The sequence below is a fragment of the Xenopus laevis genome, chromosome 2L, assembly GCF_017654675.1.
Source record: "Xenopus laevis strain J_2021 chromosome 2L, Xenopus_laevis_v10.1, whole genome shotgun sequence".
Taxonomy (NCBI): domain Eukaryota; kingdom Metazoa; phylum Chordata; class Amphibia; order Anura; family Pipidae; genus Xenopus; species Xenopus laevis.
Window position 1 is genome coordinate 131,577,237 of NC_054373.1, and position 26,479 is coordinate 131,603,715.

A 26,479-nucleotide genomic window follows, 5' to 3' on the forward strand; every position below is an offset into this window, starting at 1 on the left:
TATGTAAAAATATTGTATAAATGATCCCTTGGAGGCAATATCAAAATGTACATAACTGTAATATGGCACTTAATTGTAGTTTCTGTAGTGATCTTTCAAATATGTGAAGCCTGCATGTTGTCTATAAGAAGTAAAGAGGCCTTGCTAAAACAAGATTAAAAAAACGTGCATAAAATTGGTCAGGGAAAACGCATTCTATATAGATATATATTTGATTGAACATTTTTTTTACAGTAGCATTATAATTATATAATACACAAAAGCCATGAATATCTTGTAAATTATATCCTTATAAACGTGAGTTCTGATGTCATCAGTTATAAATGGTGAGTTCTGATGTCATCAGTTATAAACGGTGAGTTCTGACATCATTTCTGTCACAATACTTTGTGTATTATAATAAATAAAGTACCCCCTGTTGCAAAATATGAGGATGTCAGAAGTTACCTCAGCGCTCCATGACCTGTATAAAAACACTCGGCCTTCAGCCTCGTGTTTTTATATGGTCATGAAACTCCTATGTGACTTATAATATCCTTATATTTAACATGAGGGGATACTTTATTCACTATATAATCATCAATACTTATCTCAGTCCTCTTTTCTCAAAATCTTTGTGGACCTCCTTTGTAGCCATGTTGTATCCTAAATACTGCTGTTACTGGCATTATAATTTGAAACATATGCAGCCAATACCCATGACCTGACATCAAATGACAATTTGCAATTTTACTCTGCTTACAATGCAAATGTTTATAGGGGTCATTTTCTATGTGCAAGGCAGGGTTGTTTTCGAACATTGACCTATGGTAAGGATAGGGCTGCCCTGCTCCCAGACTGCACTCTGCACCACATACCTTATTTCAATGGTAGGAGCAGTTGTAAACAACCCTTTATATATTTTATTACCTGGGTTTTGTTTTAATAGCAGATGGCTTGATATCAATAAGGTTTTCAAGTTCATCAGTCCTGGTGAAAAGCAAAAAATAATAGGGACATTTTTAATGAATGTGTTTTTGCAAAGCTGTATTCATGATGAATGGATGGGAGAAATCATGTACATGTCTCCCCTCTCCCCCCATCCATGTCCAACTTGCATGGCATTTAGATGCTTAGTTATGAAGCACCTGTGAGCACAGTCTGCAACAGGGCCCTGCACTTACAGTCTGCCCAATGACAGGCTACATGAACCTTATTGTAATGGCAGGAGCAGTTGCAAACAACCCTTTATATATTTTATTACCTGGGTTTTGCTTTAATAGCAGACGACTTGATATCAATAAGGTTTTCAAGTTCATCAGTCCTGGTGAAAAGCAAAAAAAAGGTACATTTTTAATTAATGTGTTTTTGCAAAGCGGTATTCATGATGAATGGATGGGAGACACCAAGTACATGTCTCCCCTATCCCCCCATCCATGTCCAACTTGCATGGCATTTAAATGCTCAAGTTAGGAAGCACCTTTGAGCACAGTCTGCAACAGGGCCCTGCACTTATAGTCTGCCCTATGACAGGCTACATGAACCAGACTGCCATGTGCACATAGTTGCAGCAGATTGAAAAACTGGCACAATGTTCAGAGCAGTACACGGAGGTACAAGTACTGAGGGTCTCACTATTGTACCCCATGTCGAGCCTGCACTTGCAGCAGGGGCAGTTGTAAATGACCCATTATATGTTTTAGAGAAGTATTACCTGGGTTTCGCTTTAATAGAAGAAGGCTTTATCTCAATAAGTTTGTCAAGATCATCAGTCCTATGGTAAAAAGTAAAAAAATAGGAACATTTCATTAATGTGTTTGGCAGATCTGTATTCATGAGGCAAACATATGTCCCCCAACCCACTCCCTAATCTGAGGAGAACACTTCTCCTATTGCCAAATCCTATCTGAATGAGTACTTGGGGGGTAGTAGCTCACTCGCACCCTCCTTAGCACTCCTGCTAAGTTGTAAGTGACCCATTATATGTTTTAGAGAAGCATTACCTGGGTTTCTCTTTGATAGCCGAGGGCTTGATGTCAATAAGGTTGTCAAGCTCGTCAGTGCTAAGGTAAAAAAAATTGAACATTTGTTAAATTAATTGTACCATTTTTGTTCTATATCTCATATTTAGGCAAATCCTGCTTGCATAAATAATCGGTTAACCAATATCTGACATTTATGGGCAGATTTATCAAAGGTCAAGGTGAAAATTCGAATTTTATAGTTTTTTTTATGGCCAAAATTGTCAAATTCGACCATCAAATTGAAATCAATTTAAATATTGAATAAGAAGGATTTAGCTCTATAATAAACATTCGATCGATTGAATAAAAATCGGTCGATTGGAACGATTGGAACAATTTTCATCGATCGATCAAAGGATTTTTATGCCAAAAACTTGAAATTGCTTGTAGAAGGTCCCCATAGGCTTATAATGCAATTCAGTAGGTTTAAAGTGGCGAAGTATTGAGTTCGAAGGATTTTTAAAGAGGCAGTACTTTGACTATCGAATGGTCAAATATTTGAACGATTTTTAGTTGGAATCTAAGTCGAAGTCGAAGGTCGTAGTAGCCTATTTGATGGTCGAAGTACCCAAAAAATTACTTCGAAACTCGAACGTTTTTAACTTCGAAAATTCAGTCGAGCTTAGTATATCTGCCCCTAAATAACCCCAATTTTTTCCCAATGTGGATTTGCATGGCTTAGTTACTAATAAATACAAGGTACTGTATTACTATTACAGAGGAAAAGGAAATTATTTGTAATTTAAAATTAAAAATTAGAATTATTTGTATAATATGAACTCTATAGGAGGTGGCCTTCCCGTAACTTGCTGGATATCAGTTTTCCAGATTATTAATCGCATACCTGTATATTAATATTGAAAAAGGTTTTGCAGTGCAAATATTATTTTCAAAATGATATGCTATTCCTGTCTTGCATCCCGCAAGACAGGAATAGCATATCATTTTGAAAATAATATGTATCATCTTAAAAAAGTATTCCTTACCCTTTAGTGCTTTTTATTTTTGTGTTTGACACTTCAATAAAATTATCAATGTTTTGGTTTCTAAATAAAGAAAATAAAGAATAAAGTTCAATGAATAAGCACAAATAAGACTATACATTTTAATTTCTGTTTTATTTCAGGTGAAAGGATTCTCAGGTAGCAGTTACTTCTCAGCATCACTATTCTTACAATAATTTTGCTACAAAAGAATGAATATTTTAAACAACAGAGAACATTCTAAGAAAACGTTTATTCATTCTCATATTGACTTTCTCAAGCAGATGAATTTATCAAAATTCTTTTTGTGTCTTCACATTTTTGTTTCCAACCAATAGACACATAAGGGGATATATTAAATGGAAAGCATACTATCACTCCACTGACTTGAGGAATTTCAAAACTTGTCGAGAATTCTCTAGCTGATTTACAACATTTGTTGCAAATTTTTAACAAAAATGTTCTCAAGTAAGAGAATAAATTCCCATGAATAAACACACAAGAAGCCAAAAAGTTGAAAAATAGCCAGTTTCTATTAAGAGAATGGTGAAAAATATTTTTTCTTTTTATAACTTTATAATTTTATTGCCTACAATAGAGTAGTGAGAAATAAGAAACTGATTATACACAAGTCCAGTCTGAACTGGAAATGCTTTTGCCAATGGCATTAAATAAAAAATAATCTATATTTTTCTCTTTTTAGTTGCAGAATATTGCAAATGAGGAATAGTTTCATTTTACATTAAATATGTTCTGCCTTGATGTGCAAATTATTGTTTACAGTTAAACCCCATTAATATAGAACTTATATCTACTTTATTAAGCTTTGAGGCAGAGTAGCACTCAAGATGACAGGAGGAGGAATTACCTATCCTTGAACTCACACAACTTGATTTCTGGGGTGAAACAAGGGCAATAACAACCCTTAATTCATGTATTTTAACTGTAATACCTTGTTGTATTAGAAATGTATATGAAAATTATCTTACCTGTTATCAGTGTTGACAGTAGGTGAACGTGGTACTACTTTTGATTTTTCAGAGCTTGAATAATTTTGAAAAGAAACAGACTGATATGTCTATGTACATATTGTATTGCAGTGCTTAGTCCTGTGATTATGTTTCTTGCAGTAAAAACAGAATATATATTGTGTAACATTTGAACATAATAGTTTTTAAATATAGTATATATATTTAACATTAAAATAGTATGTTGTGTCAGTAATTTCAAAGTTTATGTTCAATTCAATTAATAAAGAATTTCAACCCCTTAAAACCTGCACACTGTATTATGAAGTCCAACAAGATATGTAGATACTGTATAAACACATGACTACACTGAGCATGTATTTCACAGGATCTAGGATCTACTGTCTTTAAATAGAGTAACAGAAACCTGAGCCAAATATCTAAATAAGTTGGGGGGGGAGGGTTTTTTGTGCTGAAAGAGTTTCCTTCTCCTTTAATCCCATTTACATAGTACATAGACAATGGTAAAATGTAAAACCCTGCATAGAAGCCATAAAACAGCAGTCTAAAACTGCTAATATCTCAGAAACCACTTAAAAAACAGACTGAATTGCAAACATTCTCATAAGTTTACATTAATTCTTTAAGGCCTTTGGTTATAGCCATAGTAGTTAAAGCTACAAATTAGTATTCTGTCTAGAAATTTAAGAAATGTTGTTGCTACCCATTTGTGCATACATGAAAAATACTCCCTTGCTCCTACAATACAGTATTCAGAAAAGCTAGACTGAAGTGAATCTGTTTTGGGAATCTACTCTGGAAGAAATGTTCTCCTTTGCCATTGACAAATACAACCTATATTGAAGGGTTCCAACCCTTTTCACCACAGATCTGCATTTTTTCATGTGTGCCTAATAGAGGTGAATGTTAAAAGATATGGAAGTAGGAAATTCTTACTTCCAATCTAACTTCAAATTTTTTATAAAATCACAAATTTTTTGGAAATTATTAAACCCGAGGATGGAAAAGTCAGAATCAGAAAATCCGGCATCTCAGACCTGTCGAGGTTGCATATAAGTCAATGGGGGAAGTCCCAATGGTTTTTTGATGTGCGCTGGGTTTTGGGCAATACCCCAAAGTATTCTGAGTTTTCGGGTGAAAATTATAAATAAAATTGAAAATCCCGAGCAGATTTGATCGGAGTTTGTAGCAGAAAATATTGAGATAAATTTGGACTTTGATAAATAACCCCCTTAGGGGCTGATTTACTAAAACACGAATTAATCTCAGTTTTTTATGAAAACAAAGTAGACCAAACTCCCTTCCATGGATTGAACTCATTTATCAATATTTTTCTCGAAAATATTGGAGTGACAGAACATTACAACAAAATCGAGTGGCAATTTGTGTCATATGAGTGGCACTCCGAAAACTCTAATTTTTGCTGTGAAAACTTTTTTATCAGATGAAAAGCCCGACCTTATCGGATTATCCAGTGCAGATCACAATCTCAAGAAACAATTCTAGGGACATCTGCCTTTGACATCTACATGACTCAACAGGTTTGAGATTTTTCGGATTTTTAGCAGCTTTGGGGTAAGATAAATCTCTAAAAAATTGAGTTTATAATTTTACATGACAAATTTGACCATAAAAATCGAGGTTTAATAAATGAGTCCCTAAATACGACTGGGTTATCTCAGTGGGTGGGGAACTATAGACAATTGAATTACAACTTTATTTTGATAATAAAAAATATATTTACCTGATGCTACTTCTTACTGAAGATGAAGATGTTTGTACAGGTAGTTTTTCTTCTGATTTTTCAAATCTTAAAATCAAAGACATTGGTGACATTTGTTTAAAGAACCACACGAGATATGCCCACATTGTCTTATATAAAGTCACACACACAAACATGCAATTGAGACAGAGAGAGGAAGAGAGAAAAAATGTGATACATATATACGTATCCACAAACAGTAATGCAATGAAAGTCTTACACATGAGGCACACATGAATTTGAAAGCTCATGATGGTGTTACTATAGCAACTGACAAAATGTCTTATTACTTTAAATCAGCCGAGGAGATTAAATAAACAACAGGATCAGCAGAAACATTAACCCATTCACTTCACTTATAGAAAACTGAGCAGCCACTTTCAACAGCTGCTACTATCAATCAATATTGCAAACAATGTTGGCGCAATAACACTCCAAAGAGAGTTTTAAAACATAAGTACAAACCATGGAGCTGTTGGAACCGAATCATACTGCTATCTTTTATATACAGTCGTTTAAATACACACATTTTCAAAACAATTTAATTACGATTGATCTATTCTGTTCTGATCCCAAGACTATTTCTAGAATCATAAAGATAAAACAAGACAGGATTGTTGTTGTTGTTGGCCTATGCTGTTTTCTTGCTCAATAAAGAATTATATTGGGACATCCGGCACACAAGTCCAATGCATCCAAAAGGCCTGAATTTAATATTGTTTCATTTATCCTATATTGTAATTTTTTATATCACAAGAAAAGAGTTTCTCATTATTATCAAAAACATTGCCTATTAAAACGTAGTTTGATATATGTATTTCTAGTTCATATCAAGTTCGGTTTCTAATTTCTGGGCTCTTTTGTTAATGAAAAAAGGATTTTTGAGTGAATAAGTGAGTGAATAATTTAACCATATTAGTAATTACCTTGATTTGGCACTGTCAACCCAACTTGCTGTTGTTGACTTATCAGTGGGTTGGTTGATGCTACAAAGTAAGCACAGCATTGATAGTTATTAAACATGCTGTTATTAAAAATGTAACTGTACACATATATAAATATATATATATATATATATATATATAATAGCGGCCTAGTCTAGACTGGATAAAGATTAACATTTTAGTTTTATACTTAATTGCATCCAAAATGCTGTAATTGTTAACTTTTCCAAGATTTTGCAAGTACAATGTAAGATAACTTTACTCAATTTGACTTTCCCAGAATCAATACAGCAGTCTATGGAGCAAATTTATCACGGGTCGAAATTTGAATTTGAAAAACTTCGAAATTCGAATTCAAAAAGACCAACAGAAATTAAGTCTTTTTTTTTTCAAAAAAAAAATATTCAAATTTTTTAAATTCGAAAACTCATCTCGATCTTTGATAAATCTGCCCCTAAGTGATTTTATAATGTTTAGTGAAAGTGCAAACTGATTTTGACAGTAAGGTCCCAGATCTTTTGATTGGAGCTGGGTCCAGTAACATTCACACAATAGAAGTAGAATATCAATAAGACATTTATATTAAACTATGAGAAGCAGGAATATTTTTCTTTATATGTTTAGAAAAGCCATGCACAAAGAGAATATAGTGTGCTAAAAATAAAGGGTTTATTCTTACACTGTTAGTTTGAAGTGGCTGGTAGTAAATTAAATATTTCTCCTCATTATCTAAAAGCAGCACCCTAGCCTCCCTTTGAAGGGTCCATAGACTAGTCTAGATTTTTTTTTTTTGATATTCCAAAAGCTTACACAAATACAATTTATTTTGGATCCATAAGTTTGTGGAGAATTGGATTTTTTATAAATTTATAAGTATTTTAAATGCCTTATGATGAAAAATGAGTAAAACAAGTAAGGCAACTCCACAAAGCAAGATATTAAACCTGCACCAAGAAACAGCGAGGTAAACTTATTTCACTACTAAAACTACTCTGCTTCTCTATCACCACAATCTCAGTGCTTTCCTAATTTTCTGTGACCATCCAAAATACAGAATCACAGCATCCATTCTTGCTTAATTTGAAAAGCACTTTTATTATGCACATTTTTATGTCTGGGTGACAAGGTCCACTGTAAAATATTTTACGCAAAGTAACATTCACAGGGGACAAACAGGTAGTTTTAATGGCTCATCCTTTGGCGTAAAATGAGTGAAAATGTGACTTAAAATCCAGGAATTGCACCCATTGAAATGCATAAGTATTATAGGTGACTCCAAAAAAGAGTATAAAATACATCATTTTTTTCTTGTACATTCTTATTACTGGCAGATACTCAAAAGACAAAACATTTCGACCTAACTCCCATCCACGAATTTAACTCATTTATAAAAAAAAGCTTGAAAAAGATCAGGCGTCAATCCTCATTTAACACTTTTTCAAATTGACACTCCGAAAAACCCGACTTTATTAAACAGTCGCTGCGACAACTCAAATGTATTGGATTATCCGTTAAAAATCAAAGCGGATCATGATGTCAAGAAACATCTTCAGGGACACTGAATTCTACATGACCTCGACAGGTTTTAGCTGGAGTGTTTTTGGATTTTTTTTTTGGGGTATAATAAATCTCTAAAAGTTTTTTTTTTAATTTTCCCCTTTGAAAACTTGACCAGAAAAAATTGAGGCTTCACTACACTTCACAGTGTCCCTTAGGAATTAAAGGGAAACTTATAGTATGCACTATGCATTTTAAATTGCCATTGCTACTGCATATTTCTTTAATATGATTTACATTTTTTCTGTCCCTTTCTATCTGCCAATGTGGATGCTGATACATCTGGCAGTAGTATCTAGTTGATTGTTTTAATGGCAGAATAAATATGTAGGATAACTGACAGTGAACCTTTCAACTAGGAGGATCCTTTTTTTGAGATTTTAAAATGTATCTGTCATGCCACTGTCAGTTTCCCATACTCCTATACATGTAACATGCATTAGTGCACTAGTCTTCACTCTTACTGTTTTGTCTCAGTAGTTGTAATGGTGCTCTTGTTCAGTGGTGTCCATGATCTCCTGCATTAAGAAGAAAAATCAATACAGTTATCTGAATGCCTTAACTTCCATTGTAATAACATTGCCTTATGCAATCCCCCCATAGCAGACAATGCTTGTCTACATATAACTTCTTATGTAACTGGCATGATGAGATTACTGTTCTTGAGTATATTAATGTGGTCTGTGTCCTTACACCATACTGTATTTCATAATGAGATAAACTGCATTCTGTGATTTTATAATACATTCATTTCATTATGTTCTCCGATTTGCTTTGCAGAACTTCTCTCTCATATCAAGCCTCTATACTTACACTGCACTTACGCTATTGTGCACTCATGACACAGCTTTCCAGGCCGATCTAGAGTAATTAAGTCTCAAAAAATATTTGACCCCTGAAATCCTGACATTTGCTATGATTTCAGCAATACCTTTGCATATAACCCATATGTTTTAGGTGTCAACACAAGTTGGATGGCACTGTTCTAAACCATTAAATAAATCTAAAAACAAAACGACCAGTGCAATACAATATAACACTTTAATCAGAATGTTTGGTTTTGCCTCTTATTGTTCATGCTGTGTTTTGAATTAGGATAATGCGACGGCGAATGTGAAACAATAGTGGCACAGAGCATGAAGAACAGTGCAGCCATTCATTTTGTTTTCCCAGAGATGAGCCCATGATGGAATGAATTGCCACAGCAAACAGCACATGTCCAACAAAAATAGTGATTCATGCCGCTGCTCTTCACAAAGAATTATTATTCATAGATGTGAGGGCAGTTTCATACAAAGCACATACTAGGCCACTTTGTATATTTGAAAACATTGTTGCTATTATGTTCATTAAGAAAGGTTGAAACCCCCAGCCCTACAATTTTATGCTATAATGATGTGGCTAAAAAATATTATTTCAGATTGGTTAACTGCATAAACTTCACCAGCCTAAATGAAAATGTCATGCATCTTCCTTAGGAATGATCTAAAGCATAAGTGACCTTTGTGGTCGGAAATATATAAGTTACAGGAAAATGCATTTCTTACCAGGGATCTATATTTCATTCTATGCAAGTATAAAATTGATTGAAAGTGCTATGGAATCTTACTAAGTGGTTTATGTTGACATGAAAGGACACAACATTCTACAAGGTTATGCAGAATGGGCAGCTCAGTTTGTTAACACTATGAGCCATAAATAGCTGAGCTGTATACTAAATAGCAGTGAATTAGAACACCGTGGTCAGATGTGTAACTCAAGTGCAAAGCTGAGCTCTGTATTGATATGTAGATATAATGTGGAAAAAACACTGCCAATGAATGAATTTACTAAGTTATAAATGAATTACAGTAGTAGGTTGCAGGATGTATGTTTTTATATTCCATTTGAAGTGCCTGAAGAAGCTCAAATTGAGTGAAACACATAGCACAACCAATTGAAATAAAATTGTAGATGTTGAATAATAGAGCTAGGAGAGTGACCCGTTTCACAGTGAAAGGCACGCCAAAAAATCAATTGACGTCATTGAGCAAAGGAGGTTAATACCCGGGTGCAAAGTGCAGAGAGGTAAAAACTAGTGCAGAATGGAAGAAGGCAATTGAAACAGCCCGGAAAAGGTGTGAAGTGGAGATTGTAGCTGTGGGTGAGATAGTACTTTTTTTCTATTCTATGTTTTCTGGTGCAGATATAACAATAGGGCGAAGGCCCGTGTGTATCGCTGGCACTGGTGGACACTTTAGAACCCACAAGGTTTTTAAATTAATTCTCCTTGGACTAACTGTGAAAATAATAAGTGAATTGACCACTACTGTATATAATAAAATAATAATAATAATAATAATAATAATAAAAGCAGCCCGCACCAAGGTAATTTTACTGGCACTGGGAATCTAAATAAATTTACAGCAACACGCTTTGGGTATCAAATCAACAACCTCAATTGATGAACTTATAGTAATTTAGAATAAATTGAAATTGAAGGTGTATGAATTCCTCCATAATTAACTTGAATTCATTTAATTATGAACTACAGCTTTTAATTATTTATAAATTGTAATTGTTCAAGCTTAATAAGGTTGGCCAGCCAATTTTTTAATAGATTGTTTAATTGCATGTGATCTTAATACCAATAAATTTGTTTTAATTGATTAACCATTTTAGTTTTGTAGGGTGGCAAAAGTGGAGAACGTCCCCACCTGTTTGTATTAGGAGCTATATTGTGCCCTTACCGGATTATATGAAAAACCGCTGCAGTAGGATTCTGTCTGTGTCTGACAGTCATTAATGGATCCAATGTCGGACTGGCCCACCGGCATACCAGGAAAAGTCCAGGTGGGCCCAGGTGTCAATGGGCCCTTTATGCTGCTAAACATTTGGCCTATTTCATGGCCATTCCCTATTTTTATGAGAACAAAGAGGCAAAATAGTTGGAAAAATAGAGTATAGTATATAATGAAAAGAGACTAGGAGAATAGAGGTTGAGTGAGGAGAGGAAGAAAAATAGAGTGGGCCCCTGGTTTAAGATTAATTGGTGAGACCTTGGTCAAAGGTTTTTGGGTGGGCCCCTGGTGTCCTAGTCCGACACTGAATGGATCAATCCCTATCTGGGTTTCTGCTCAAAGGAACAAATATTTAGTAGATTTTCCACTGTAAACCTCATAAAAGGAAATGATTTTGTGATTCAGTATAATTCCAACATACTGTAAGTAATCTACAAGTAACAATAAGGGAAAGTAAGCACACCCTGCTGTGGTGTTTATACAAATGGCCTGTAGGTGGCATTGTGCACGAGAGTTATACTGTGTACATAGTATTTTCTATACTGCTTAAAAGTATTAGAGTTGAAGTTACTGTTGAAGTGTAATGGCTGCATGAACCTGCTAATAAAGCACTGTTATACTCCTGTTTATGGAAAATTAAATATTCAGATGTTCTTCTTAGGAAACTATACCAGTCTGTGGTTAAATATCTCTAAATATCTGTATAGAATAAATAACAGTTCTCTATACTGGAAAACTAGCTCTGTTTTGTGTCTGACTATGTATTTTTATTATAAGCTTCAGGTGTTACAGATGCTACATTTTGACTCATTTGTTTTTTTATTTTATTATATTGAAATAATGTCTCTGTCCTTGGGTTGAAAATTAACTTTGATACAGTATATATACACTTGTCCATGTATCCATGCCCATTCACAGATGAAGCAGGATTTAATTGTGCATATTTATCATGTTACAAAGAAACAAAATTTATTTCAGTAAGAAAATTATGTCATATAAAACTGTATTAAATCAAATGCACTTGCATAGTTTGCTCTATCTGTTTCTGTATATTTATTTTTTAATGGGTCGGGTGACATGCACCAGCAATAGCCAATACTCTGGCAAGAAATTCCAGAACACAGGGACAACTGTTAAAGCAAACACAATATATTAATGTGTTATTATCACCAGTAATATACTGTATGGTTTTTGTGTGGCTCCATTTTCAACTTTTTGTGTTAACATTCATTCAAATTTAACATTGTTTTGTTTATTTTATTGTTTTTTAATAAAACTCCCAGTATGCCCATGTACTACAACTTTCAGTATGCTTTAACCCATAATTGATTATAAATTGAAGGATTGAAGGAATTGTAGACCAGCACTATCTTGGGATTCATGTTTAAGAACAGGGCTCAGAATAATAACATTGGAGAGGTGAAAACCCTACCAGGTACTACTACATGGGCCTGTATCCAAAGTGACCCCAATTTTGTCCCCCATTGCAGACAACCTCTAGCAACTGTATGAGAACTGTGTTCTTGTTGCTGTTCTTGATCTTTCTAAAGCCTAAAAACAAATCATCCTATTATGGTAATTATCAATACATACGTTCAAATGGATTTATTTTACAAGATTTTCTAGTGTGCATCATGGATAAATAGATTAAACATTATACGGTTACTGTGTTAAAACAGAAAAGCTTTCCTGGTCAATCAACTCATAACAACCAATAGACAATTACTTTAACAATAAGATTTGATCTGTCTATTGTAGAGATGTCGCGAACTGTTCGCCGGCGAACTTGTTCGCGCGAACATCGGGTGTTCGCGCTCGCCGGAAGTTCGCGAACGTCGCGCGACGTTCGCCATTTTGGGTTCGCCATTGTTGGCGCTTTTTTTTGCCCTCTCACCCCAGACCAGCAGGTACATGGCAGCCAATCAGGAAGCTCTCCCCTGGACCACTCCCCTTCCCTATAAAAACCGAAGCCCTGCAGCGTTTTTTCACTCTGCCTGTGTGTGCTGAAGAGATAGTGTAGGGAGAGAGCTGCTGCCTGTTAGTGATTTCAGGGACAGTTGAAAGTTTGCTGGCTAGTAATCGTTTTGATACTGCTCTGTTATTGGAGGGACAGAAGTCTGCAGGGGTTTGAGGGACATTTAAGCTTAGGTAGCTTTGCTGGCTAGTAATCTACCTTCTACTGCAGTGCTCTGTATGTAGCTGCAGTGGGCAGCTGTCCTGCTTCTGATCTCATCTGCTGACTGCTGCAATAACAGTAGTCCTTGTAAGGACTGCTTTTATTTATTTTTTTGTTGTTTTACTACTACTACTACTACTACTACTACTACTATAAGAGCCCAGTGCTATTAGTCTAGCAGTGTTGGGGAGTGGGACTGGTGTGCTAATCTGCTGCTCCTAGTAGTTCAGCAGCACCAACTTTAATTTTTTTTTTTAATATTCATTTTTTTTTATTTTACTTTTTTTTATTTTACTACCGCTGTAGTAGTGTATAAGTTGACCTTTTAGGCATTATTTGCCCTGTAGGCATTATTTGCACACTGTTTTCTTCAACCCGCCATCGAGCTGTGTGACCTTGTTCACATTCTGTCTAAATATCCATAATATTACCGTCTCCAGAAAAAACACCGGAGTCACTTTTTTCAAGCAGCCATAATATATTTTACGTAATCCGTATCCACCGCTGTAGTAGTGTATACGTTGGCCTTGTAGGCATTATTTGCACACTGTTTTCTTCAACCCGCCATCGAGCTGTGTGACCTTGTTCACATTCTGTCTAAATATCCATAATATTACCGTCTCCAGAAAAAACACCGGAGTCACTTTTTTCAAGCAGCCATAATATATTTTACGTAATCCGTATCCACCGCTGTAGTAGTGTATACGTTGGCCTTGTAGGCATTATTTGCACACTGTTTTCTTCAACCCGCCATCGAGCTGTGTGACCTTGTTCCCATTCTGTCTAAATATCCATAATATTACCGTCTCCAGAAAAAACACCGGAGTCACTTTTTTCAAGCAGCATTCATATATTTTACGTAATCCGTATCCACCGCTGTAGTAGTGTATACGTTGGCCTTGTAGGCATTATTTGCACACTGTTTTCTTCAACCCGCCATCGAGCTGTGTGACCTTGTTCACATTCTGTCTAAATATCCATAATATTACCGTCTCCAGAAAAAACACCGGAGTCACTTTTTTCAAGCAGCCATAATATATTTTACGTAATCCGTATCCACCGCTGTAGTAGTGTATACGTTGGCCTTGTAGGCATTATTTGCACACTGTTTTCTTCAACCCGCCATCGAGCTGTGTGACCTTGTTCCCATTCTGTCTAAATATCCATAATATTACCGTCTCCAGAAAAAACACCGGAGTCACTTTTTTCAAGCAGCATTCATATATTTTACGTAATCCGTATCCACCGCTGTAGTAGTGTATACGTTGGCCTTGTAGGCATTATTTGCACACTGTTTTCTTCAACCCGCCATCGAGCTGTGTGACCTTGTTCACATTCTGTCTAAATATCCATAATATTACCGTCTCCAGAAAAAACACCGGAGTGACTTTTTTCAAGCAGCATTCATATATTTTACGTAATCCGTATCCACCGCTGTAGTAGTGTATACGTTGGCCTTGTAGGCATTATTTGCACACTGTTTTCTTCAACCCGCCATCGAGCTGTGTGACCTTGTTCACATTCTGTCTAAATATCCATAATATTACCGTCTCCAGAAAAAACACCGGAGTCACTTTTTTCAAGCAGCATTCATATATTTTACGTAATCCGTATCCACCGCTGTAGTAGTGTATACGTTGGCCTTGTAGGCATTATTTGCACACTGTTTTCTTCAACCCGCCATCGAGCTGTGTGACCTTGTTCACATTCTGTCTAAATATCCATAATATTACCGTCTCCAGAAAAAACACCGGAGTCACTTTTTTCAAGCAGCCATAATATATTTTACGTAATCCGTATCCACCGCTGTAGTAGTGTATACGTTGACCTTGTAGGCATTATTTGCACACTGTTTTCTTCAACCCGCCATCGAGCTGTGTGACCTTGTTCACATTTTGTCTAAATATTGATAATATTATCGTCTCTAGAAAAACCACTTGAGTTACTTTTTTTCAAGCAGCATTCATATATTTTACGTAATCCGTATCCACCGCTGTAGTAGTGTATACGTTGACCTTGTAGGCATTATTTGCACAGTGTTTTCTTCAACCCGCCATCGAGCTGTGTGAGCTTGTTCACATTTTGTCTAAATATTGATAATATTATCGTCTCTAGAAAAACCACTTGAGTTACTTTTTTTCAAGCAGCATTCATATATTTTACGTAATCCGTATCCACCGCTGTAGTAGTGTATACGTTGACCTTGTAGGCATTATTTGCACACTGTTTTCTTCAACCCGCCATCGAGCTGTGTGAGCTTGTTCACATTTTGTCTAAATATTGATAATATTATCGTCTCTAGAAAAACCACTTGAGTTACTTTTTTTCAAGCAGCATTCATATATTTTACGTAATCCGTATCCACCGCTGTAGTAGTGTATACGTTGACCTTGTAGGCATTATTTGCACAGTGTTTTCTTCAACCCGCCATCGAGCTGTGTGAGCTTGTTCACATTTTGTCTAAATATTGATAATATTATCGTCTCTAGAAAAACCACTTGAGTTACTTTTTTTCAAGCAGCATTCATATATTTTACGTAATCCGTATCCACCGCTGTAGTAGTGTATACGTTGACCTTGTAGGCATTATTTGCACACTGTTTTCTTCAACCCGCCATCGAGCTGTGTGACCTTGTTCACATTTTGTCTAAATATTGATAATATTATCGTCTCTAGAAAAACCACTTGAGTTACTTTTTTTCAAGCAGCATTCATATATTTTACGTAATCCGTATCCACCGCTGTAGTAGTGTATACGTTGACTTTGTAGGCATTATTTGCACAGTGTTTTCTTCAACCCGCCATCTAGCTGTGTGTATTATCGTTTCCAGAAAAACCAACTGAGTTTTTGTTGTTGTTGTTGTTTTTTTAAAAATAATGCCAGGCAAAGGCAGGCCGCCACGCAGAGGCCGTGCTAGGGGCCGTGCTGCTATGCAATCCTGTGGCCCTAGCAAATTGCCCAGTTTTAAAAAGCCAATGACCCTGAACTCCCAAAATGCTGAAGAGGTAGTTGACTGGCTTACACAGCACACCCCATCCTCTACCGTTTCTAACTTTACCACAACATCCTCCTCATCCTCCACTTCTATGGCCACCCCACGTAACACTTCCTCCACCACCGGTGCCCCTTCTTCACTGGGGTCAGAGGAGTTATTTTCCCATGAGTTTCTTGAACTGAGTAATGCGCAACCATTATTGCCAGAAGAAGATGAAGGAGATGAGGACCTTACACCAGATTTAATTCTGGCAGAGAACACGATAGAGATGGACATAATGAGTGATGAGGAGGAGGTCCCCGCTGCTGCTTCCTTCTGTGATGTGTCAGAAGAAATTGATGCATCTGAGGAGAATGATGATGAGGAGATTGATGTTTTGTGGGTGCCTAGTAGAAGAGAGCAAGAGGAGGGTAGTTCAGATGGAGAGACGGAGAGTCAGAGAGGCAGTAGGAGAATAAGACTTAGAAGAAGCAGGGAGGACAGCCCGCAGGGATCAGTAGGGCAACAACATGTATCGGCACCTGTGTTCAGCCGGCCAACGCACCCGCCATTGCCGCCAATACCGCCAACTCCGCCAACTTCTACTGTTACCGCCAGATCGCACACTTCCAAAAAGTCAGCAGTGTGGGATTTTTTTAATGTGTGTGCCTCTGACAAAAGCATTGTAATTTGCAATGAGTGCAGTCAGAAACTGAGCCTTGGTAAGCCCAACAGCCACATAGGTACAACTTCTATGCGAAGGCACATGAGCGGCAAGCACAAAGCACTTTGGGAGCAACACCTCAAAGGCAACAGGCAAACTAAAAGCCACACTCCTTCTGGTCCAGCATCTTACTGCTCTACCTCTGCTCTCCTTGACCCGTCTGAACCACCCTCCACTCCGCCTTCCACCTTGACCACCTGTTCCCATTCCCAGTCATCTGCCACCAGCCAAGTTTCTGTGAAGGCCATGTTTGAGCGTAAGAAGCCAATGTCTGACTGTCACCCCCTTGCCCGGCGTCTGACAGCTGGCTTGTCTGCACTCTTAGCCCGCCAGCTTTTACCATACCAGCTGGTGGACTCTGAGGCCTTCCGCAAATTTGTAGCAATTGGGACACCGCAGTGGAAGGTACCCAGCCGCAATTTTTTTTCTAAAAAGGGAATACCACACCTGTACCAACATGTGCAGAGCCAAGTTACCGCATCTCTGTCACTTAGTGTTGGGCCAAAGGTCCATATGACTACTGACGCATGGTCCTCCAAGCATGGTCAGGGCAGGTATGTCACCTACACTGCCCACTGGGTGAACTTGGTAATGGCTGGGAAGCAGGGAATGGGTAGCTCAACAACAACAGTGGAGTTGGTGTCACCGCCACGGATTGCACGCGGTTCTGCCACCACCTCTACTCCTCCATCGCTCTCTACCTCGTCTTCTTCTTCTTCTTACTCTGCTGCTGGGTCCTCCTTCTCCTCCTCCACACCTGTGCACCCCCAGCTCCCCCTAGGCTATTCGACGTGCCAGGTACGCCGTTGTCACGCTGTCTTGGGGATGACGTGCCTGGAAAGCAAAAACCATACCGGATCTGTACTCCTGTCATCTCTGCAGTCACAGGCCGATCGGTGGCTGACCCCACACCAACTGCAGATCGGAAAAGTGGTGTGTGACAATGGAAGCAATCTGTTGGCAGCGTTGAGACTAGGCAATTTAACACATGTGCCCTGCATGGCACATGTGTTAAATTTAATAGTCCAACGTTTTGTCTCCAAGTACCCAGGATTCCAGGACGTTCTCACCCAGTCCAGAAAGGCGTCGGCCCATTTCAGACGTTCCTACACAGCCATGGCACACCTTGCTGACATTCAGCAGCGCTACAACATGCCAGTCAGGCGTTTGATTTCTGACAGCCAGACTCGCTGGAATTCAACGCTCCTTATGTTGGAACGTCTGCTGCAACAACAAAGGGCCGTCAACGAGTACCTTTTTGAACTGGGTGGTAGGACTGGATCTGCACAGCTGGGGATTTTTTTCCCCCGTTACTGGGTGCTTATGCGCGATGCCTGCAGGCTCATGCGACCTTTTGAAGAGGTGACAAATATGGTCAGTCGCACCGAAGGCACCATCAGCGACCTAATACCCTTCGCTTTATTCCTGGAGCGTGCCGTGCGACGAGTGACAGATGAGGCTGTAGACCAGCGTGACGAGGAGCTGGAAGCGCACGATTTCTGGTCGGAATCACCAGAACGAACCCAGGCACATGCTGCAACGCAGGGAGAGGTGCCAGAAGTGGAGTCAGAGGAGGAAGGTGGCTTTGTGGAGGAGGAGGAGGAGGACCAACAGGAGCAGGCTTCCCAGGGGGCTAGTGGTGACCTTTTGGGGACCCCTGGTCTTGTACGTGGCTGGGGGGAGGAGACCGTGGATGATGCAGTCCTTGATAATGAGGAAGCGGAGATGGATAGCTCTGCATCCAACCTTGTGAGAATGGGGTCTTTCATGCTGTCATGCCTGTTGAAGGACCCCCGTATCAAAAGGCTTAAGGAGAAGGACCTGTACTGGGTCGCAACGCTACTAGACCCTCGGTACAAGCATAAAGTGTCAGAAATGTTACCAACATACCACAAGTCCGAAAAGATGCGGCATTTACAAACCAGCCTGCAAAACATGTTGTACAATGCTTTTAAGGGTGATGTCACTTCAGGAACTCATCAACATTCCAGGGGCAGAGGTGCCAGTAATCCTGCCACGAGCACACCTGCAAGGACAAAGCCCTTTGGCCAGTCTGTAACGTCAGACATGCAAATGTTTTTCTGTCCAAGGCAGCGCCACAACCCTTCTGGATCCACCCTCAAAGAACGCCTCGACCGGCAGGTAGCGGACTACCTGGCATTAACTGCAGATATCGACACTCTGAGGAGCGATGAACCCCTGGACTACTGGGTGCGCAGGCTTGATCTGTGGCCAGAGCTGTCACAATTTGCCATGAACCTCTTGTCTTGCCCAGCCTCAAGTGTGCTCTCAGAAAGGACCTTCAATGCAGCAGGAGGGATTGTAACTGAGAAGAGAACTCGCCTAGGTCACAAAAGTGTCGATTACCTGACCTTTATTAAAATGAATGAGGGGTGGATCTCGGAGGGTTACTGCACGCCGGAAGACTTGTTCTGACTTCTATGCAGCTGTCCTTCTCTTCAAGCCTCATGACTCCACACACAGCTGTCCTTTAGCGTCCTCCTCCTCCCTCCGCCACCGTTACAAACTAGGGTGCAAACCCTACTGGTTTAATTTTTTCTGGCCTCTGTGCTTCAGTGGCTGCGACCAAAAAAATGCCTATTTTCTGCATTTATATGACATAATTTTTCTGGCCTCTGTGCTTCAGTGGCTGCAACCAAAAAAATTTATATTTTCAGCATTTATATGGCATAATTTTTCTGTCAACTGTGCTTCAGTGGCTGCGACCAAAAAAATGCATATTTTCTGCATTTATATGGCATAATTTTTCTGGCCTCTGTGCTTCAGTGGCTGCAACCAAAAAAATTACTATTTTCAGCATTTATATGGCATAATTTTTCTGGCAACTGTGCTTCAGTGGCTGCGACCAAAAAAATGCATATTTTCTGCATTTATATGGCATAATTTTTCTGGCCTCTGTGCTTCAGTGGCTGCAACCAAAAAAATTTATATTTTCAGCATTTATATGGCATAATTTTTCTGTCAACTGTGCTTCAGTGGCTGCGACCAAAAAAATGCATATTTTCTGCATTTATATGGCATAATTTTTCTGGCCTCTGTGCTTCAGTGGCTGCAACCAAAAAAATTTATATTTTCAGCATTTATATGGCATAATTTTTCTGGCAACTGTGCTTCAGTGGCTGCGACCAAAAAAATGACTATTTTCAGCATTTATATGGCATATTTTTTCTGGCCTCTGTGCTTCAGTGGCTGTGGCCAAAAAAACTGGGCAAACAATGCCTACAAGGTCAACGACGTTGACCTTGTAGGCATTGTTTGCCCAGTTTTTTTGGCCACAGCCACTGAAGCACAGAGGCCAGAAAAAATATGCCATATAAATGCTGAAAATAGTCATTTTTTGCCATACGTTGACTCAACGTATATGGCAAAAAATGACTATTTTCAGCATTTATGTGGCATATTTTTTCTGGCAACTGTGCTTCAGTGGCTGCAACCAAAAAAACTGGGCAAACAATGTCTACAAGGTCAACGTATGGCGAAAAATTACTATTTTCAGCATTTATATGGCATATTTTTTCTGGCAACTGTGCTTCAGTGGCTGCGTCCAAAAAAACTGGGCAAACAATGTCTACAAGGTCAACGTATGGCGAAAAATGACTATTTTCAGCATTTATATGGCATATTTTTTCTGGCAACTGTGCTTCAGTGGCTGCGTCCAAAAAAACTGGGCAAACAATGCCTACAAGGTCAACGTATGGCAGTTGTTTAAAGAGAACAGTAGATTACTAGCCAGCAAAGCTACCTAAGCTAAAATGTCCCTCAAATCCCTGCAGACTTCTGTCCCTCCAATACAGAGCAGTATCAAGCAGATTACTAGCCAGCAAACTTACTATCATCTGTCCCTGAAATCACTAACAGCTCTCCCCCTACACTATCTCTTCCAAGCACACACAGGCAGATTTTTCAGATACATTTTTGCCCTTGATCCCCCTCTGGCATGCCACTGTCCAGGTCGTTGCACCCTTTAAACAACTTTAAAATCATTTTTCTGGCCAGAAATGTCTTTTCTAGATGTTAAAGTTCGCCTTCCCATTGAAGTCTATGGGGTTCGCGAACCGTTCGCGAACCGCTCGCATTTTTGCGCAAGTTCGCGAATATGTTCGCGAACTTTTTTTCCGACGTTCGCTACATCCCTAGTCTATTGTGGTCAGATTATTGAAAGCAAATGTCTTACTGGTTTAGTTGGTTACTGCCCTGGGGAAAATTTTGCCTGTATTGCTACATACTGTAAGTCTGCATTCTTACTGCTCCAGATGAAATATTATTTAGTGACTGCTTACTTGAGGCAATTTATTTTCAAGGACTGAATTATATAACTAACATTGATCATTTAATTCCACAGCCTTACACTGTATGGAAAATGCAATTCAACAGAATTACACTGTACAAAAAAAAAAAAAAAAGCATTACTCTGTAAGGACAACATAACAATATATTATATTTATGTCAAAGCAAGACTGAACACACATAGATACATGCACTGCTATATACACACACAGGAATAATATTTAGCACTAGAATTTAATATCCTAAAATGTACAAAGCAGCATTGAATGTAAATATTATGGTACTAAACTTCTATTTGAGTTTGTGTATGAGATGGTTTATAGGCTAGGAAACACTGCACAATACTATATACTGCAGTTTGCAAACTGAAAAGCCGCATCACACAATAACACACCTGCAGGTGCTTTGATTTAGACATGATTGACTACTATAATACAGCAATCATTCTGTCCACAATGTCGCTAAATAAACTGCATCTCATTTACAAAGCCTGACATTATTACCTTTTCTTTGACTGAAATTTCTTGTATACCAATAGACTAAGGGGCACATTTACTAAGCTCGAGTGAAGGATTAGAATGAAAAAAACTTCAAATTTCGAAGTTATTTTTGGCTACTTCGACCATCGAATTGGCTACTTCGACCTTCGACTACGACTTCAAAATGAACAATTCGAACTAAAAAACGTTCGACTATTCGACCATTCGATAGTCGAAGTACTGTCTCTTCAAAAAAAACTTTGACTACCTACCTAAAACCTACCGAGCACCAATGTTAGCCTATGGGGACCTTCCCCATAAGCTTTCTAAGTAATTTCTGATTGAAGGAAAATCGCTTGATCAATGGATTAAAATCCTTCGAATCGTTCGATTAGAACGACTTTTCCTTCGATCGTTTGATTGAAGTAAATGCGGTAAATCCTCGAAGGATTTTACTTAGATGGTCGAATATTGAGGGTTAATTAACCCTCGATTTTCAACCAATAGTAAATGTGCCCCTTATTCTTCTGGATATGATGTATTATAATAACACAAGATAAATAATATATTTTCAATTTTCCTATTACTGTAATTTGCATATTTTATACAGTTTTTATAGTTTGCTATTCAATTAGTCTGATTCACCTTTTATCCTCTGTACTTGTTATAGCTGTCGTCGTTGTTCTACTTCCAGGAGCCCAGGATTGTCTGTTAAAATACATTAATACAGCTATAATACTGTACTATGATTAAAAAAAACATACTGAACAAATGGGTTTTATTTGCACTCTCTTACCTCTTATTTTCATATTCTGATTTACCACTGCATGTAAAAAAAGAAGAAAAAATAGAATTTCCTAATTAAAATTCACAATAATTAAAAAGAAGTTCAAATTTTTAACACAACCCTTTCCTAGGTTGTTGCCTTCAGCATTATAACATGCAGGTTGCAATTCTCTGTGGTTCCATCCACAGGCTTGTACTACAGTGTGCCATGGATGGTTCCATCTTTGATTTGCGCACTGGGAACACTGCAGGGCTAACACAATGGATAATAACCTTATTAAGTATGCAGAACTAAAGAAGCACAAATTCTAGTTACAACAGAGGGATAAAATGTGGTGCTTTTTTTCTGTGTGTGCCATTTCAGCATTTAGCATTTTATTTCTAAATCTTATGAACACAACAGCCTTCTAGTGACAATGACCTTATAGCATAGTGGGTAGCTGTCACAATGTAAAACATTAGGAAATTCAGGTATAGTTAGGGAGACATTTGTTTTCTTCTTATGCATTCAAACAAGGGGCCACATTTAGGTTAGTTCATATTAGCAAAGCATGCACATACACATAAGACATGTTATTAACAGCTCTTGATTGTGTACATGAAAATACTAATGTTGGAATCACTTTCCTGTTTGCTCCTTATTCCAGACTTACACTATCTGATGTAAGGATCCAAATCTGTGAATTCTCTAGATTTTATCACATACTGTGTCTCTTTGCTAATTATCCAAGTAATGGTCTTGCATATACCTAGGGCTTTATTATCACCATATTTGTTGCCTGTTTATATTTTTTTCTATGAGCTACAGGTGGCCCAACAAAATATTGGATCACAGAAGGGGGCTTGATCATTCAGAAAAGTATTTATTTTATTATTACCTGTAGCAATTTAAATTAACATAAACAATTTATTGTCTCTACACAGGTAGAGTAAAAATGTAAAACGCTTTTATACAGTACATAAAAGGAGCATTTCCCGATACAAAAAAACATGGCCCCTGATGCAGCAGAGAAGTGGGAGATCACACTCACAAGACAAAATGTAGTATTTTGTGGAGATGTGAAGTCTTTCTTTAAATCCTGTGAATGTGATCTCTTCTCTGTACACACTCCTATATACTGTATATTCAGCGATTTTCTGAAATATTTGCAGCCTATTGTTTCCAGGCATTGCTAAATGACCAAGCTCTACTGTTTGGTAAAAAAATAACATGTTCATATCTAATTCACAAGTCACCAAATGTTATAAAAGGCACTAAGTTTGCCAAGTGGCAGTAACCCATAGCAACCAATAAGATGTTTGCTTTTAAACAGGTAACCAGTAAATTGTACCTGCTGATTGGTTGCTATGTGTTACAGTTCCTGGGCAAATTTAGTGCCTTTTATTAGATAAAGTTGCATATGTCTTGATGGTTTTCAGCTAGAATGAAATTGACTGCTTAAAGCAGGTGACTGTGTAAAGCCGGTAACTAATTGTATTGCAGTTTATTTTCAATATAAGCATCCCCTTTTCTTAACAGTGCAAAGAAATGCCATGTACTGTAAAAGAGGCTACCTCATGGGCAATCTTTCCAAAGTTGCAGCTTTGTTTCCTCTTTCAGAGGCACTTTTAGATGGAATTCTGTAGGAAAACATAGCACTTTATATTCAAAAACTGTTACTTTTGTTTACATAGTCTGTATTGTGAAATGCAATAAATTGGTCTATATTTAGTTAAATAGTAGTTATAATTCATTTGTATAAAATAACAAGTTGTTATAGTATATCTCACTATATTCATTACATAAAAGCTTTGGTTATCCCCCATATAGTATATTTCTTGCTTTAGTAAGTCATTTAATGGCCTGGGAATGTATAATTATTTAACTATACATTTTTATTCATAGTTCACCTGTTGAATTAAGTGCTAATTAAGCATGTGTGTGTGTGTCTGCACAGGAGCTTGCTATGAACAAAATAGTATTCTTTCCCCTAAACAGAGTGCAGACCCAAGTATCCAGCACCTAATAGATGCACTGAAAACTATAAAACACATTATGCACATAAAGAAAAAACCTTAATTTGTCTAATATTAAGAGATGTCCTTTTGCTTTTGGAATATTCATTGATGGATAAACTTTTTTTTATAGAGTTATGTATATGAATGCCTATAACCTTTAACTAGTTTTTGATTGCCAGTTGGTCCAAATCCCTTAAATACTTCAAAAGTGTAGTCCAATGTATGTTAAAAATTATATATACAGGTATGGGACATGTTATCCAGAATGCTCGGGACCTGGGGCTTTCCACATAATGGATCTTTCCATAATCTTTATACCTTAAAGGAGAAGGAAACCTAGTCGGCGCAAAAACCCTCCCCCCTCCCTTGTGTTGCTTCCCCTCCCTCCTCCCCCCTGGCCTACCTGTCCCGCTGGGCAAATGCCCCTAACTTGTTACTTACCCTTCTGCGCAGGTCCAGTCTACTGAGTTCACCGGCGCCATCTTCTTCCAAGCGATCTTCTTCCTGCTTTGACCGGCGCATGCGCAGTAGGAGCACTTCGCCGGTATGATCTACTGCGCATGCGCGGAATGTCAGGAAGTGAAATCGGAAAACTTTGTGACTTTTGGCGCATGCGCAGTAGATCCATACCGGCAAAATGCTCCTACTGTGCATGCGCCAAAACGCCGGTCAAAGCAGGAAGAAGATCGCGTGGAAGAAGATGGTAGAGTAGACAGTATTCTCGTCACTATCGGCGCTGATCCAGGACACGGCACACAGACAACAGCATCAATGAAAAAAGGTTGGCTTTATTTGAACACACACATGCGGTTGTGGATTACAGCGGTGGATACACAAGGCTGTCTGACTATCCACCGCTGTAATCCACAACCGCATGTGTGTGTTCAAATAAAGCCAACCTTTTTTCATTGATGCTGTTGTCTGTGTGCCGTGTCCTGGATCAGCGCCGATAGTGACGAGAATACTGTCTACTCTACACTGAATACCGGCGGGAAGTGGCCGGCGTCTCGTACGGGCTGCGACCAGGAAAGCACAGCGCTACTGGGTGAGCTCCGATGCGGATCGCATCATTCTTTATATAATTATTTGGAAGAAGATGGTGCCTGTGAACTCTGTGGACTAGACCTGCACAGAAGGGTAAGTAAAAAGTTTGGGGCATTTGCCCAGCGGGACAGGTAGGCCAGGGGGGAGGAGGGAGGATGGGCAACACACGGGAGGGGGGGTTTGCGCCGACTGGGTTTCCTTCTCCTTTAAAGGCTCTATTTATCATGCTGTGTAAAAATTAGAGTGAAAAATTCTCGGTGATGTTGCTCATTGCAACCAATCAGATCTTTACATTACTGTTGAAATGTAATTGCTGATTGGTTGCTCTGGGCAACATCACCGGTAATGCTTCGCTCCACTTTTTACACAGCATTATAAATAGGCCCCTAAGGCTACTAGAAAATCATGTAAACATTAAATAATAGTTTGGTTTTGCTTCCCATAAGGATCAATTATATCTTTGTTTGGATCAATTACAGGGGACTGTTTTATTATTACCGAGAAAAAAATTGGATTATCTGGATAAAACGAAGTCTATGGGAGACAGCCTTTCTGTTATTCGGAGCCTTCCAGATAACGGGCTCCCAGCTAACGGATACCATAATTGTATGTGTTTTTGTGTACATAATAAAAATCAAGGAACCTATAAGGTATCTAACTAGAGATTCTATAGAGTACTTGAGATAACATACTTTGTATAATGTGTGTCCTAATGTTACCATAAACATTAAACACAAAACCGATTTGACAAGGACAAACTGTTGCATGTTCATTGTTAATTGGCATAATAAAGCAAAGTGTTATCAAGACATGCAAATATAACATTCACTGATTAAATGAGGAAACAAATGCATGCAAGAACATGTTTTCTAAATTAAATGGTTACATTTGGACAGTGTTTTAAGTTGCTTCAAACTGAACAATAACACATAAGCTGTATTCATTAATAGCAGTATTTTATACACCCCTAC

General features: G+C 38.1%; 1 protein-coding gene across 1 annotated transcript in view; it reads right to left on the bottom strand.

The window, feature by feature from the left end:
* The window catches only part of scel.L (sciellin L homeolog), a gene marked incomplete in the record, with an annotated part of 62,143 nt that overhangs the window by 17,130 nt on the left and 18,534 nt on the right, over positions 1-26,479 (bottom strand). Inside the window, 11 exon segments of the mRNA NM_001092354.1 lie at positions 910-968; positions 1,693-1,753; positions 1,983-2,042; positions 2,990-3,049; positions 3,976-4,029; positions 5,720-5,785; positions 6,664-6,723; positions 8,703-8,756; positions 22,326-22,388; positions 22,477-22,503; positions 24,021-24,086. Of these exon segments, the coding sequence (NP_001085823.1) occupies positions 910-968; positions 1,693-1,753; positions 1,983-2,042; positions 2,990-3,049; positions 3,976-4,029; positions 5,720-5,785; positions 6,664-6,723; positions 8,703-8,756; positions 22,326-22,388; positions 22,477-22,503; positions 24,021-24,086 (630 nt within the window).